Source organism: Halichoerus grypus, chromosome 14, assembly GCF_964656455.1.
Source record: "Halichoerus grypus chromosome 14, mHalGry1.hap1.1, whole genome shotgun sequence".
NCBI classification, from domain to species: Eukaryota; Metazoa; Chordata; class Mammalia; order Carnivora; family Phocidae; genus Halichoerus; species Halichoerus grypus.
This window is the reverse complement of record NC_135725.1, coordinates 73238744-73254546: the sequence shown is the minus strand read 5'-3', so window position 1 is coordinate 73254546 and position 15803 is coordinate 73238744. Positions and strand designations below refer to the sequence as shown.

Below are 15803 nucleotides of genomic sequence, written 5' to 3'. Positions count from 1 at the left end.
GAGTGGCTTGTGCTGCAGGGAGAACTGAGTCAGTAGAGAGGCAAGGCCCATTCATGTATTAGCCCACATGCATCGAGGACCTAATTAGCTTCATTTTACAAAAGTGGTTTAGAAAGGTTAAGGAACAGACCTGAGTACATCTAATAAGTAGCAGAATCAGTTCTCAAACCTGGGTCTGTTTGACTTTCAAACCGAGGCTATTAGATGAAATAGCCTGGCCCTGGGACCAGGTCAGCATGCCCTACCTAGTTTTGCTACTTTCTGGCAAGGAATTGTTCTGGCTGTGGATAAAGTTAAATAGTCCGGTATGTACGATGGGACAAGGGAAAATTTCCCCCTCGATTAGTTAGGTATGTTAATAAGGTTGCTCAGTTGCTCAGAGCGTTTTTCCTTCCCAAGCAAACATGTTCTAACCTTGGAGGCCCCATGGAATCCACCACATGGAGAAGTTATTCTAATGAGCTTAATATGTTTACCCAGCCAAGATTCTAGAATAGGTTAGAAAAGGGACGGTTTGTGAACATTAAGAGGTAGCAGGGCATTAAAAGTCAAAAATCATGTCACCGATCTCAGGGATAGATGGTAGGTACTTCTAGACTTCATTAAGACAATGGATATCTTTGACATTGTCTGTGGACAAGATGGAATTATCGATTGGATGCTGGTACCATGTGACTGTAGTGGGGGAGACAGTGTGGCTAGTGGTTAAGGGTGTGGTCCTGGGGCCACATACCTGGTTTCCAACTCTGGCTTTCCCACCACTTAACCTGTGTGATTTCAGTGTACTTACTTACCCACTCTGTGCTTCATGTACTTCCTTTGTAAAATGGGGATAATAATAGCATCTACCTCATGGGGTTATTGTGCAGAATAAGATGAAAATAATTAGTAAAAAATAATGAAGTGTGTAGAACAGTGGCCGCCATGTGTCAGATGACACACAAGAGTCCCTGGGATTAGCACTCGTTATAACAATCATTTTTATTAGGTTGTTGAATGACTGGACACAAAGCAAGGTGATTAATGACTGTGGTGACTCATACAGAGCTGATCAGTATCTAAAAACTCCGTCTTTTTCCCTACCATTGCTACCTAGCCACATTTTTGCCCTGTAGTACTGGTACTGCCTGTTTTTAGAAGTCTACAGAAAATTCCATTTATTCCCACTCACTGTCTTTTGAAGAGCCTGGGGCAAATGGGCAGGCTGGAAGATGATTACAAACTCCCACTTGGAATACAGAATCTTGATAAGCTAAAATGATGGATCCAATTCTAGGAACACATGTTGGATCCTGCAGGGTTGAAATCATCTCTAAAGTTTGTGCTGGATTGAGATTGATTTTATTTCATATTATTTATATTTTGAGAATCCTGTTAACTATTACCCAAAACTCCATGATTTTATTATCAACAACTGTGTTTTTTTTTTAAAGATTTTATTTATTTATTTGAAAGAAAGAGAGAGAGAGAGGGAGAGCACAGAAGGAGAGTGAGAGCGAGAAGCAGACTCCCCGCTGAGCAGAGAACCTGATGTGGGGCTCAATCCCAGGACCCTGAGATCATAACCTGAGCTGAAGGCAGACGCTTAACCAACTGAGCCACCTAGGCGCCCTGTTATCAACAGTTGTTTAACTGAGTTTTTATTGGTTTCATTTCTTACCTCTTTGTTTTGTTTTAAATTATGTTTTCTCTTTCTTGACATTATTTATTCTGATGTTTTTCACTGGCTTGAATATTTTTCAAAATCTTTTTCAGAAAAGAAATGTCAGGGAGTGCCTGGGTGGCTCAGTTGGTTGAGCTTCCAGCTCTTGATCTTGGCTCAGGTCTTGATCTCACGGTTCTCAGTTTGAGCCCCGAGTTGGGCTCCGTGCTGGGTGTGGAGTCTGCTTAAAAAAAAAAATTAAAAAAAAATAAATGTCAATAGTATGATTTCTGAGATCCTTCATGTTCTAAAATGTCATTCGTTGACTTAACTATAGTACTGTGTCTTGCTCCCTTTTCCTTAGAACTCTGTAAATATTCCATTACTATTTGGTGTTTCAGACAAGAAATCCTAGGTCAGGTTGGTGTTCTTTTCTTCATAGATAACCATTCCTTTCTCTCTCATTTCATAGATTTTCTTTTATTCCATGAAATTCAGAATGACTTTCACTTTTCAACATTAATGCCTGTTACCTCAAAAGGCTGTTTGGAAGTGAATACATAAGCAGAGGAAGTTTTCCCTTTGATATTAATTTTTAATAAAGATTTATTTTAGTTTAGAGAGAGAGAGAAAGAGTGAACACGAGAGGGAGGGACAGAGGGAGAGAGAATCTCAAGCAGACTCCATGTTGAGCACAGAGCCTGACTTGGGGCTCAGTCCCACGACCCGGGCATCATGACCTGAACCAAAACCAACAGTCGGACACTTAACTGACTGAGCTACCCAGGTGCCCCCTGCAATTCCTCTTAAGTGAATATTACATATTTTGGATCTGTCCTTATATTGTTTATTGTCCTATAGCTTCTGTCTCATATAATTTCCTTTTCTATGTGTTTTTGGAGAATTCTTTAAGTTGGAATTTGCAAATTTATTTTCCAGCAGCAACCAACCTATTATTCAGTGCCTCTATTTGGTTTTTATTTTTGGCGTTCATATTTTGCTTTTAATTTCCAAGATCTCATTGTTTTTTTCAGAAGTTCCCCTCTTTTTTTCATTGATTGCAGTATCCTCTTTTTTTTTTTAAGATTTTATTTTTAAGTAATCTCTACACCCAGTGTGGGGCTTGAACTCACAACCCTGAGATCAAGCATCACACATTCTACCGACTGAGCCAGCCAGGCACCCGATTACAGTATCCTCTTAATCTCATTTGGACTCCTGCATCTCTTCATATGTCAAGAGTGTTTTGGTCATCTATTACTGCATAATGGTACTTCCCGCCCCAGCCCCCCACCCCATTTAATGGCTTATAACAGCAATTTATTAGTACTCACAGTTCCATGGCTAGGTGGTTCTCTCACTCATGTGGAAACATTCAGCTGGTGGCTGGGCTGGGCCGTTAGGTAAAAGAAGGTCTCTCTCACGTTCTAGGGCCTTGATGCTATCAGCCAGGACACCTTAGTTTTCCATGTGGTCTCTCTCTTCACGTGGCGTCTCAACTTCAGGGTGTCCCCTGAGTGACTTCTCTCCCAAGCATGATAGCTTGGATTTCCTTCCAGCATGGCCACTGTATTCCAACAGAGGGAGAGAGGAAGCTGCCAGTCGTTTCCAAGATTAGGTTCACAGAAGGCGTAGCATTAACTTCTGCTGCATTCTGTTGTCCAAAGCAAGTCTCGAGACCAACCCAAGGGGGGTGGTGGTGGAATGGATTCCCCGCTTGAATCCCCACGAGATGGCCACCATCTTTAGAGATCATCTCCCAGATTTTCCTCAAAGTTTGCTGCATTAAAGCCGTAGGTTTATCAGAATTGTTAGCTTGTATGGGCTCTTTCAGCAATTCAGTGAATCACTGCCTCCTAAACAATAATCAGTGAGTGATGAGTTCATTGGTCAAGACCAGAAACCACACAAAAAGGGGACTATAGTGAATTTTAATAAAATCACAAATTTAAAAGGGTTCTGATATTATTTTCTTCCTTCTTTTGTGAAATTATGGTGTTAGTAGGTTTTGGAAAACAAAACAAAACAAAACGCTCTTTACCTGGCAAAATAGAATACTGGCCATTTTATATTGGTCCTTCCAAAATTACTGGCCTTTAAAATCCTGGAGCCTGGTAACAACCAGGATTCCTTCAGTCTTGCTACTCCCTGTTCTTTGCTCCCCTGCCCCCTGCCCCCCGCCATGGTTCTTGTAAGTGTCCTGGGAAAAGTCCCATTTCACTTAAGGTATTTTTTTTCTCTAGGTGAAATTGGTGTTTGTATGGCTCTGATGGAATTCCTAAAGTTTTAGTTTTGTTCTCTAAGTCATTTCTAGGGGAAAAAATCTGCTAACTGGCAGAGAGGTTTCTTCTCCAGTCTCTGAATTACTGTGTGGTTTTTACCGCTGTACCTGATACTTTTGGAGGTCTAGGGGAAAAGTCTGCCAAGGGGCATGTCTTTTTCTTCTCGAAGCTCGTCTTAAGTTCTTGTAATCTTGGTAAAATTAGTGAGACCCTTCTGAATTTTCCTTTTACTACCTGCCTCACCATCCTATGCTCATGAGCTAGAAAGCATTTTTCACTCTGGTTTAAATTGTTTTATATTTGGAGTTCTACTTCAGGTATTTATTTATTTATTTTTTTTAAAGAGAGGGACAGGGGAGGGGCAGGGAAGAGGGAGAGAGAGAGAGAGAAAATCTTAAGCAGTCTTCACGCCCAGCATGGAGCCCGATGAGGAGCTTGATCTTATGACCCTGAGATCACGACCTGAGCCAAAACCAAGAGTTGGACGCTTAACAGATTAAGCCACCCAAGTGCCCCATCGTTCAGGTATTTTAGTATGAGGTAGAGGACATCCTTATTTTGTAGTGATTGAATTTTTTCAGCATACTTTTTTTGGGCTCATTTTGTTGGGTGTCAGAGAGTTCGTGATGGTTGTTGGTTTTCGTAAATTTCCAAAACACATTGACAAGGATTTATTGAACACCTTTTAGTACCGATGGCATAAAGCGTATATGAAAAGAATCTTTGAAGAATGAAATAAAATTCATGATGCCATTGCAAACAAACGCATCCATTTTTGTAAGGGTAGATTGAGAATGTGAGAAATGGCTGTTCCAATGCCCCTGTGTTTCCCTTTTTCTGTTTTTTCTCTCCCTTCTTATATCTGGGTCTCAAGATGTAGATGAATGTGAGGTTTCCGGCCTGTGCAAGCAAGGAGGACGGTGTGTGAACACTTATGGAAGTTTCGAATGCTACTGTATGGATGGATACTTGCCAAAGAATGGACCCGAGCCTTTCCACCCGACCAGAGATGCCACGTCATGCACAGGTGGGTTTCTGCCAAAGAAGGGAGTTTTCTGAAAGTGGGATTCTGTTCTCAGGTGACTTTCTCCTGCTCTGAGCCTGCGTCTGTGGGGTGTGTGTTGGGGATATGAGTGGGGATTATCTATTCCTTTGTGCATCTGTACAACCTATGAAATAAAGTCAATATTACAAGATAGAAGGGGCTGGCTATCTCATATTTTTTTTTTTTTTAAAAAAGCTACAATTAGTAAACTTCTGGGATTTTTAGTAGTTAATAGATATTCTCCTATTAAACCTGATTTTAGATAGTAAACATAGCTGCCCTGGTAAGGACCAGCAACAGAAAAGTGACTCTGAAAACTACAAAGCCATATATATCTGAAGGTATTTTGCAATTCAAATTTTTTACTTCGCTGGGGTAGGCTTCTCTTTAACTAGTGTGAATTAGTGAAGGTTGACTGCCAAATCCCATCAGCTTTGTGCGTGTGTAGATGCTATTCCTATGGAAGGCCAGAAGGTTGAATAGAGACAATCATTGGAAACATGCCCAGAAGTCAAAATGGAAATGAACCAGTCTATGTAAAATATCGCTCAGGTGTGTGTGGAGGGAAAGGGAATGATGGGGTAGGGGTGGAGAGAGATGATGAGTTTTGAAAATTCATATTCACATACTAATGAATTTGACGTTAATTTATTTTCAGAAATAGACTGTGGCACCCCTCCTGAGGTCCCAGATGGCTTTATCGTCGGAAATTATACTTCTAGGCTTGGCAGCCAGGTTCGTTATGCTTGCAGAGAAGGATTTTTCAGTGGCTCAGAAGATACAGTTTCAAGCTGCACAGCCTTGGGCACATGGGAGTCCCCAAAATTAAATTGCCAAGGTGAGTTTTCAAAAGGTTCAGGTTCCCAGCTTCTGGCATTTTGAGATTGTTTTCATAGTTCTCTCTAAATTTCTCTTTAGGGCAGTGAATGAATGAAATAGATGCAGTAAATTCCTGTTGTCCTTAATAGGCATTCAGTTGATTCTCTTGGTATTTTCAGGAATAGTTATCATCTGCAAATCATGGTTAATTCCATCTTTTATTTTTCTACATTTATAAAAGTTAGGTTTCTCCTGATTGACCCACTTGGTTAGTATTTTCAGAACAACAATTTAATTAGTAGTGTTGACTTTGAGTACTCTTTCCTTAGTCATGACTTTCATGGCAATGGTTTTAGTTTTTCATTATTTGTTCGTGGTCTTGGCTCTTTGATGTTATGGATATCTACTTATATTCTTATGCACACTAATCCAGTGCTATGTGCCAGGTGCTGTTCTAAGCACTTACCCTACAGGATCCCTATGAGTATGTACTATTATTATCCCATTTTACAGATGAGAAAGGTGAGGCATGGAGAAATGAAGTAATCTGTTCAAGGTCATACAGCTAGTGATAGAGCCGAACTTGAACCCAGGAATTCTGGTTTCAGAGGTTGTATTCTTTTTTTGTTTTTTTTTTAAGATTTTATTTAATTATTTATTTATTTGAGAGAGAAAGCTCATGTGCGTGCGTCGGGGCGGAGTGGCAGAGGGAGAAGGAGAGAGAGAATCTCAAGCAGACTTCGTGCTGAGCTCAGAACCTGACTTGGGGCTTGATCCTAGGACCCTGTGATCATGACCTGAGCCAAAATCAAGAGTCCGATGCTCAACCAACTGAGCCCCCAGGCGCCCCTGGACTGACATAATCTTAAGGAAACCTCTACCTATTCTCACTTTACTAGGGCTTAAAAAAAAATCAGAAATGAGTTACTTTTATCACATCTTTTAGACATGTGTTAGAGTGATCATATGTTTCTGCTTTAAACAAGTCATATGGTAAGGTTATATTATTAGATTTTCTTTTTTTTTTTTTTTTTAAAGATTTTTTATTTATTTATTTGAGAGAGAGAGAATGAGAGAGAGCAAGCACATGAGAGGGGGGAGGGTCAGAGGGAGAAGCAGACTCCCCGCCGAGCAGGGAGCCCGATGCGGGACTCGATCCAGAGACTCCAGGATCATGACCTGAGCCGAAGGCAGTCATATTATTAGATTTTCTGATAATGATCTTACATACTAATATTTGGAATGGAGTCTTCTGGGTCTTTGGTTTTTTATTCTTTTTATCTGGATTATATTTGCTAAATTTTATTTAGAAATTTTACATTGATATTCAGAAGTGAGGTTGGTTTATTTTCTTTTTTCTATGCCATTTTTGTTGGGCTTGGTGTCAGTGTTATTCTAAATTTTAAAAAAAGAATGTGAAAGAATTTCTTTCTTCTTTCTCTGGACTACTCTAAATAGAATTTTTAAAGGCTTGGGAGATTTCACTTGCAAATTATCTGGATGTGGCTTTTTTGGAGAGGTAGTCCTTGGGCTATTTTAAAAAATCCTATACTTACTGGTCTAAGTTTCCTATCCTTTTTGGTGTCCATTTTGGTAATTTACATATTCCTAGAAAATCATCTATTTTATCCAGATTTTCAAACTTATTTATGGAGAGAAGTAGAAAGCACTCATATTTATAATTTTCTGTAGTTGTAGTTGTTTATAAGTGAAATATTGGAAACAATCCCAAATGTCTGTCAATAGGAGATTGGTTAAATAAATCATGGCATATACATGAAATGGAATATTATGTAGCCCATAAAAATACATTGGAAAATAATTTTTATTGACATAGGTTAGCCTTAACAGTATATTACTGAGTTATCAACTATATGAATAACATGACATGAATTTTGAAAAAGCTCATATGCACATATATGCTTACAAAAGTTTAGAAGGTGATACATCAAAATATGTTTACCAGTGGTAACTTCCACTGGGGGGGATCCTGGATGACTTTCACATTTGATATTCTTTCTGTACTGAAAGAATTTTAAACGCATTAGACAAAGTAACAAAGCTGTTTCCATTTTGGAAAAAAGGAAACAGTTTTCACTGAATTTACTGCATAGCTAGGAAATCTCAGTGATGTGCTTGGCTAAGTTAATTCTTGTGCTGTTCTGATTTGCGATTCAGGCTCTAAACACATTTTAATAGTTAATTATCATCCTGGGGGTTAAGAAATTCTAAAAGTACATTTTAGTTCTCACATTATCTTTCAGTGGATCAATTAAAATGCAGAACTTAGATTAAAATGTGCCATAATGCATATCAAAGAACTCCCTAAGGATTTATATAGGAAAACCCCAATAAAAGAGTTTGTGTGACTTCGAGAACCAGTAGTCATCTGGATTATTGGACTGAGAATGGAGAAAGTTAATTTAGAGGAGAGTACTTGTTACATTCCCCAAAGAACTGTTATTTGGAAGATCTTCACTTCTTTTTTCCCCTCCTCTAATAACTGCTCTGTCTGCCTGCTGACACCCTCCTCCTCCTCCCCCACGTCACCACATGGCCACGTCTCAAGGCTGTGTCTGCTCCTCTGAGCACACCCCTTCGTATTTATCCTTCATCATCCTGGGGCTCCAGAAGCCGGGCCACACGCCAGCCGGCATGGTATTTTCAGCCCGGAGGTATAAAGCCACAGGAATTGGGAATTCTGCTAACAACACTAGCAAACTGTGAACTTGGATGTTGCTGAGGAGCAGGTCCTTGGAAAGGGAGCAGCTGTGTGTTACAGACCCAGCTTTGGTGTCCCATTTCACAGACTGCCCTACCAGAGAAGGTGCAGTTGGTGGATCCCGTTGTTTGCCTCCTCCCTGATTCCCGGGTCCCTGGAGGCTGTGCCGCCATGGCCAGGACCCCGTGACATGGGTCCCCATCCGAGCGGGCCTCAGGGTTTCTCCTTTGAGTTGGTTAATGAGGATGGGCCGTGGTTTCTAACGTCTACTAATAGCAGAGCCTGCTTCTCTAAAGGTGGCCAGCGCTTTAAGGTTGACAAGGTTTTCTGTAAACATTGTCTCATCTGATCTTTTGAAATGCCTTCTGAGGTGGTTAATAGGTTGTTTCTCATTTCACGTATATTCTATTTACAACGAATAGTGGGTATTATTTCCCATTAAGAACCAGAGAGAGGAGGTGACTTACCTCGTGTCACTAGTTTATGTATCAAGATGAGGACCCAAAGCACTTTCTAGAAGGCAGATTCCATATGGAAGCAACCCTTGTGAGTGCTGGAGGTGGGAGGCGCCAAGGAAAAGCTGGAGGGCCTGGGAGGACACAGTTACAGGGTTACACAGCGTGGTCCGGGACCCACCCCGAAGAATATGTATTATTGTGGAGTCAACTCTTCACCTTTTGAGGTTCTCGCGGTAGAGCTCCATCTCATCCCTGCCAAGTTGAGCATGTTTGAAGAAGTTTTGACATAAGTTGGAACACAAATTAGGGCATTCAGGTGAGGGGCGGCGGACAAGGTTTGTTGCACTGCTGTCTCGGAATTTTCAGTCGGGCTGTGGAGAAGATTCACATCGAGAGCTGGCAGGAGAGATTGACGCGTGGTGCCTGCCGGGGGTGAGGGTGGACACAGTGGCAGCCCACATACCTTGTGTTTATCTTTTGTGTTCCGGGCAGTCATTCGAAGCAGATTTTTGGGCACCTCACCACATACCGATCTTTTAAAACATGTAGGAAAACTGCATTGATTTCCAGGCTGCATGCAACAGATCTCTTGCGTTATCCTTTTGTCGAGTAAATGCCATTAAAATATGTCACTTACAAATGGTTGGAGTCACTGGCATGTGTAGGATGAACGATGACCCTAGTTAGAAGACTGCTGTGGGGTGGGGAAGCGGGAGCCTTAGAATCAGAAAGACTTGTGTGAGTTTTGGCTGCACCACTTGGGAGTTCCGGAACCAGCCCTAACCTTCTCTCAACTCCAGTTTCCTTCTGCAGAAGGGGATAAGATTGTTTCCATCCTGACAATTTAATGAGATAATGATAGAAAGCACGTGGTGCTGTGCTTGTTGCAAAGTAGCTGCCTGATATGTATTCACCCATCATGATAAGAGGGTCATAATCTAGCGGGGAGTGTAGGTAGTGTCTCTCTAACAAAAATATAAGATCTTTGTGAAACCTCCCACCATAGAAGGGGAAGGTCTAAAATTCTCCAGCTTTCACGTTACCTCATTTATTAGTTTTCAATCCAAGTATTCTGCTTACCAGTAGAGCATTAAAATGAAGAGTTTTAATGTTATTTTTTAGAAAAAAAGATTCATGTGCCAAAGCGTCAACAACCATTATCACCTCTACAAATGGAAGATCCTTATAAGAGATTACACTGATAAACACTTTTTTTCTTTCCAGCTCTCATGCTTTCACCTAGCCTGTCACCCCTACAGTTTCCGAAGTCTTCAGATTCTAGCTGTTTTCATAATAGATGCTGTTTGTTGGCAATAAGTGTTGTTACGTGAAATGGAATTTTTTTCTTCTTCCAAGTGAGCTTTCTTCTGTGAATATGATCTGAAGGAAATGTATTGTTTGTCGAGGCTAAAGTTCATGGAAGACTTGAGGATACAAAATACATCAAAAAGTTATGATTACTATTTTTTTTCTACTGCCTTCAGGGTGAGTGGACTTTTTGGTACTAATGAGCTCATTAGCTTAGTTACCACAGTTAATAAGCTATCCTTGAGAACGTGCTTCATGGCATGGTACAACCCTCCCATCTTCCTCTGATGATCGTAATAAGATTTTCTAACTGCAAGTTGCCACATACTGAGATGCTAGATTCCAACCCCCCACATTGATGATATATGGAATTCAGTGTTCAGATGATCCTGGAATGAGGCTCTAACTACATGTGGCCAAATTACGAGCGTGGCATAAAGTACGTGAAGCTTTGTCATAAGGTTACATTTTTCAGCCCCATTCCTTAGGCCGTATTTCTTATACACATCACAAGGATTAATGTTCGTAATAATGTTAATAACTCACATGACTGCAGGGGATAGTCTAAAAATATGGGATGTAGGTGTATCCCATGGAGAACTTACCATTAAGGGGGGAAAAGGACATTTTTCCAAGTGAAGCAAATGAAGAAAATATAGGTGTAAGTGCTGAATTATCTGATCCAGGACATGAGTATAGTGGAGACTCTGGTGTTGATCTGCCTAGATCATTTGGACCCTTATAACCTGCCCCATCCCGCTTTGATTCTAAGGCACAACAGAGACATTTCTGTTACTGTTGTGTAAATGAAAGCTGACTTTAATATGATTTTCTTCGGTTTTCATACTCATTTCTGCTCCTCTGCCAGAGCTTTCCAGCTCATAGTTTATTTCTCTGGGAAGACTTTTCCTGAGTCAACATCAGCATGTGGAGTAGGTCTGTCATTCATTCCCCTGGCAGTTGGCAAAACGTCTGCCTCAATTTATGGACATTATTGGTCTTTTTTTTTCTTTTTCTTTCTCAGCTTGGTATTTATTGCTCTCTAAAACAGTCCTAGATGAAGCCTTCTGTGACTATGTTATTTCTGAAATCAATCACATTATTGTGCTGATGTTTCTCAGGAGAAGTAGCCAATGGGGATGGCACGGTGACACAGCCAGTTGTTGATTAGATGCCATAAATTGCCTATGCCTTTCATCAAACAAATTTCCTTCTGGAATATTTTCTTGGGCTGAATAGTAAAGCCTGTAGTGTGGATAAACATTTTTACCTTCAAGATATGAAACAGAGTTACAGTATGAATGTGGTCCTTGAAACTCGCACAGCACATTCCCCCCCCCCGCCTCTCCCTCCTCCCCCCCCCCCCGGGGAGACCTGTTTTGAAGTTGATTATTTGAATAAAATCACAGATAGTAGGATGGTAAGGAAAAATTCCCCGCCATGGGGGCACCTGGGTGGCTTAGACGGTTAAGCATCCGACTCTTGGTTTCCGCTCAGGTCGTGCTCCCCAGGACGTGAGCTCCAGCTCCCCATTGGGCTCCATGCTCTGTGGGGAGTCTGCTTGGGGGTTCTCTCCCTCTGCCCCTTCCCCCACTTGTGTGCTTGCCCTCTCTCTCTCAAATAAATAAATAAATCTTATAAATCTTAAAAAAATCCCAGCTGTGTTCATAATTAGTTGACTGTATTGCTGATACGTATCCAAACGTTGTGCCTTCATGATAAAATTAGCCAGAGAAATGTGTGCTTAAATGAACACCCCGAATGCATATGTAATGCAAATTTGTGCTCCTTATTTTTTTCTTTCCTTTGGTTATAAACTCTTTTAAAAGGGCTTATTTCCTTGTGATCGTGAGAACTTTGGGCATTTCGTGTAGAACCATATTTTTATTACCACCTATTGCAGCCTCCGTTGGATTGATTTTGGAGTATTTTTTAATAGTAGTCACCTGCTTCCTTGGGTACCCTTTGGTCTGAGTAGAAGTGGCAGTGGTTGCCATCTCTCTTAAGCATGATGGGAATATCTGTGACAGGGCCATGTGCCAGGCCAGACCCAGGCCAGACCCCCATGTTATGGGTTTAAACGTCAGTACTAAGAAGGCTTCAGGGTATCACACAGATGTAGGGTTAAGTCTTGTTTCCAGCAGCTATCTTGCTCTGGGAAAGCTGTGGGAGACAAGATTCAGAAGAGGGAGTTGTTAAAGAACTCTTCCATACTGATTTGAATGCTCCTTTATGTGACCTTTTCTCCTGAGGTTTTAGCTAACTTCTAAGCTCAGTCCTAATCAGGGCCTAGACTGAACCCCTTTATGGTGAGGCTCCCCAGATTTAATGGACCTGGACTTTGGGGTCATATATCCCATGGCTTGAGTACTGGCTCTATCTTTTACTAGTGGTGTGACTTTTGAACGTGACTTAAGCTCTTAGGAGCTCTTAGGGACTCTTAAGCTCCATATTCATATCTATAAACTACGTGAGAAAAAAAAATCTACTTTGCAAGGTTTTCTTTGACGAATAAATAAGATAGTATGTATCTAATAGACTTATGTTTAATAGGACTTTGATGAATGCTATTATGATTAAAATGATTGAGGTTTGAACAACATACCCAGAATTCCCTGGTACAAAAGTGATATTAGTTTTTGTGAGTCTTTTACTCCTCTTTCATCTACTTGGTATTTGGTAGGTGTGAGTTACTTCTGTTGGATAACAAATGTAATGTATACCTGTCTTATTATTTATACTTACAATTTACTGATGCCTCTTTCCTTCCTCAGGGGCCGTTATTCATATCAAAGTTACATTTATTACATCTCGAACAATGATAAAGTAGTAGCAAGCTATCAGTGAACAATTATTTATTGAGTATTTACTATGCAAAACGTATTATTTTAAGTAGGCATTGTGGGGGTGCAGGAGATGATCAAATAAAGATTCTGTCCTTTACAAACTGGCCATATATTTGGGAAGACATAATGTATTCATAGAAAGACATTAAACCCTCAAGCATGTGATGATAAATGGTAGCTATTCATCCCAGTATTTAATTTAGGTTCTAAGCTGAGTGTGTGCATAAAAATCAAACTTGGAACCTTGTAGAAATGTGGATGCCAAGAACCCAACTCAGTACTACTGATTCGGAAGAATTATCTCTGGGTAAGGGGAGAGGCTGTGAGCCACCAGCATGGGTGTTTTTTCCAAGTTCCCTAGGCAATTCAGATGTACAGCTGCCGTTTAGAACCATGTGTTTAATCCAAGCCATGCTAGAATCCTGTCTGTCTTTCACCAAGGAACTATCCAACTTGAGTAGCTATGATATGGGAACTCACAGAGTCATGGTTGCCCACTACTGGGCAACTCCCTGAGTCTCTGAACCGTAGTCCCTAGAGACCAAGTTACTGATCTCTCATCAACTCCCAAATTAATATTTTTGGTATTAATTTAAAAAAAATCTTATATTTTTACACGCCTTCCATTATTCTTGGTCAAGTCCGAGGATGGAAGCCAATTTAGGTATCTTCTGTACTCTTACACCTTTAGAATCTGTGCTTCTCCCTTAATCCAGTGATCTATCACTGGGTCCCTTCCGAAACCTCTCCAGTGTGCTGTTTAGAATTCCAGCTTCAAGGTCCATAAGCCTACATAAACCTACACCCTCAATCTCTTCACTGCTGTTCCATTTCCTGCTATAACTGAACCCTGGCTTTAACTAGAAGATATTTTAGATGTCAACAATGACTGGGCAGCCTTATGAAACATTAACCACCTATTCAGTTGGTTGCCCAGGTACACACAAATAGACTCATGTCTTGCAGTGTTTTGGGCCTGTTGATAATCTCTAAAGGTTTGATGTTGGGAAAAACATGATGAGGTAGCCCTTGTGTCTGGTAAACACATATGAAAAGGGAATAAGTCCCTGTGAGCAAATATGGGACTTGCGAGGTGGGCAGGGTTGGAGGATTTATGAAATGACCACCTGGTTCTGGTCTCATAACTGCTCATGATGTGAATCTGCACTGACCAGAAACTAACTCTTCTTTTAAAATCTCAGAGCCGAGGCGCCTGGGTAGCTCAGTTGGTTAAGCGTCTGCCTTCAGCTCAGGTCATGATCTCAGGGTCCTGGGATCAAGCCCCACATTGGGCTCCCTGCTCAGTGGAGAGCCTGCTTCTCCCTCCCCCTCTGCTGCTTCCCCTGCTTGTGCTCTCTCTCTGTCAAATAAATCAATAAAAATCTTAAAAAAAAAAAAAAAGCTCAGAGCCGGGTAGGTTGAGCTGTTGTATTGATGTTCTCATGAGAACGTCGATGACAACGGATGAAAGCCTGCTCTGGGAGGCCTCCCTCAGGGAAAGAACTCTGGGGATCTGCAACAGACCAAGCATTCATAGTGGGATGGAGGCATGTGCAGTTCCATTAAATCCACCAGTTCTTTATCAGAAGCTCATTTAAGAGAAGCTACCTGTTTCTAAGGCCAAGAATGGTTGATGGGGAGTTGGGAACAGATCATACCATTTTCTCTATCTTGAGTTCTTTATCTCAATAAATGCACTTACATTTTATTTTTTTAAAAAGATTTATTTATTTATTTGAGAGAGGGAGAGAGAGAGCACAAGCAGGAGAGGCAGAGGGAGAGAGGGAAGGAGAAACTCAAGCAGACTCCATGCTGAGCACAGAGCCCAACACAGGGCTTGATCTCAAGACCCTGAGATCAGGACCTGAGCTGAAACCAAGAGTCAGATGCTTAATGTACTGTGCCACCCAGACACCTCACACTTATATTTTAAAAGCCTGCATGTCAAGAGTGCCTGATTTTCTTGGCTTTCTACAGATTGGGGAGAAAACTAAAAATCAGAATGAATACCAGAAGTTATATATATTTTTTTCTCTGTATTTGGGTATAACTGGGACTCTTGGCTACATTTGGAATGATTATGGCCCCCTTATTTTAGATTTATTATGTGTTCTTGAATAAAATTATATCTATGAACTCCCCACGACCGCATGAGGAATTTGACATGTTTGTTTCTTCCCTTTGCCTCATTGCTGAGAGTTTTTGAAATAATTTGGAATTTTATTTTCAAATTATTCATTTTTTTTACAGTGTTCAACTTTTTGTTATAGAATCCTTTACTACTAGTTGTATCAAGCTCTCCAGTCACATTTAAATGATTATGGAGACTTAACCTGCACGTCATGCTGATTTCATTGCTTGCTAGTGTTTCTTCTAAAACCTGTCCTCTACTTTTCTTAGGATATTTATTCTGGTTCTTCTGTGTTGTTGTTATTGGGCTGGAGTTTGTTTTGTTTTGTTTTGTTTTTCAGAAAAGATAAACATGAATTTTAAAAAATTGCAAAATATCTGAAGATGACTTTCTTTTGCTCTTACATGAGGTAGAGTTTGGCTGAGTCTGAAATGGTAGCATCATAATCCATTTCCTTCAGCTACTTCTGTAAATATTCTACTGTGTTCTAGTGTCAGAGTTGCTGAGAAGAAATTTCATATCAATTTTATAATTCTTGGCTTGTCTCCCT

At 40.6% G+C, this 15803-nt stretch overlaps 1 protein-coding gene across 1 annotated transcript in view; it reads left to right on the top strand.

Annotated features, from left to right (window-relative positions):
• The window catches only part of SUSD1 (sushi domain containing 1), a 122968-nt gene that overhangs the window by 21073 nt on the left and 86092 nt on the right, over nt 1–15803 (top strand). Inside the window, exons 4-5 of the mRNA XM_078061296.1 lie at nt 4799–4951; nt 5628–5807. Of these exons, the coding sequence (XP_077917422.1) occupies nt 4799–4951; nt 5628–5807 (333 nt within the window). The remainder of the gene's footprint in view (nt 1–4798; nt 4952–5627; nt 5808–15803) is intronic.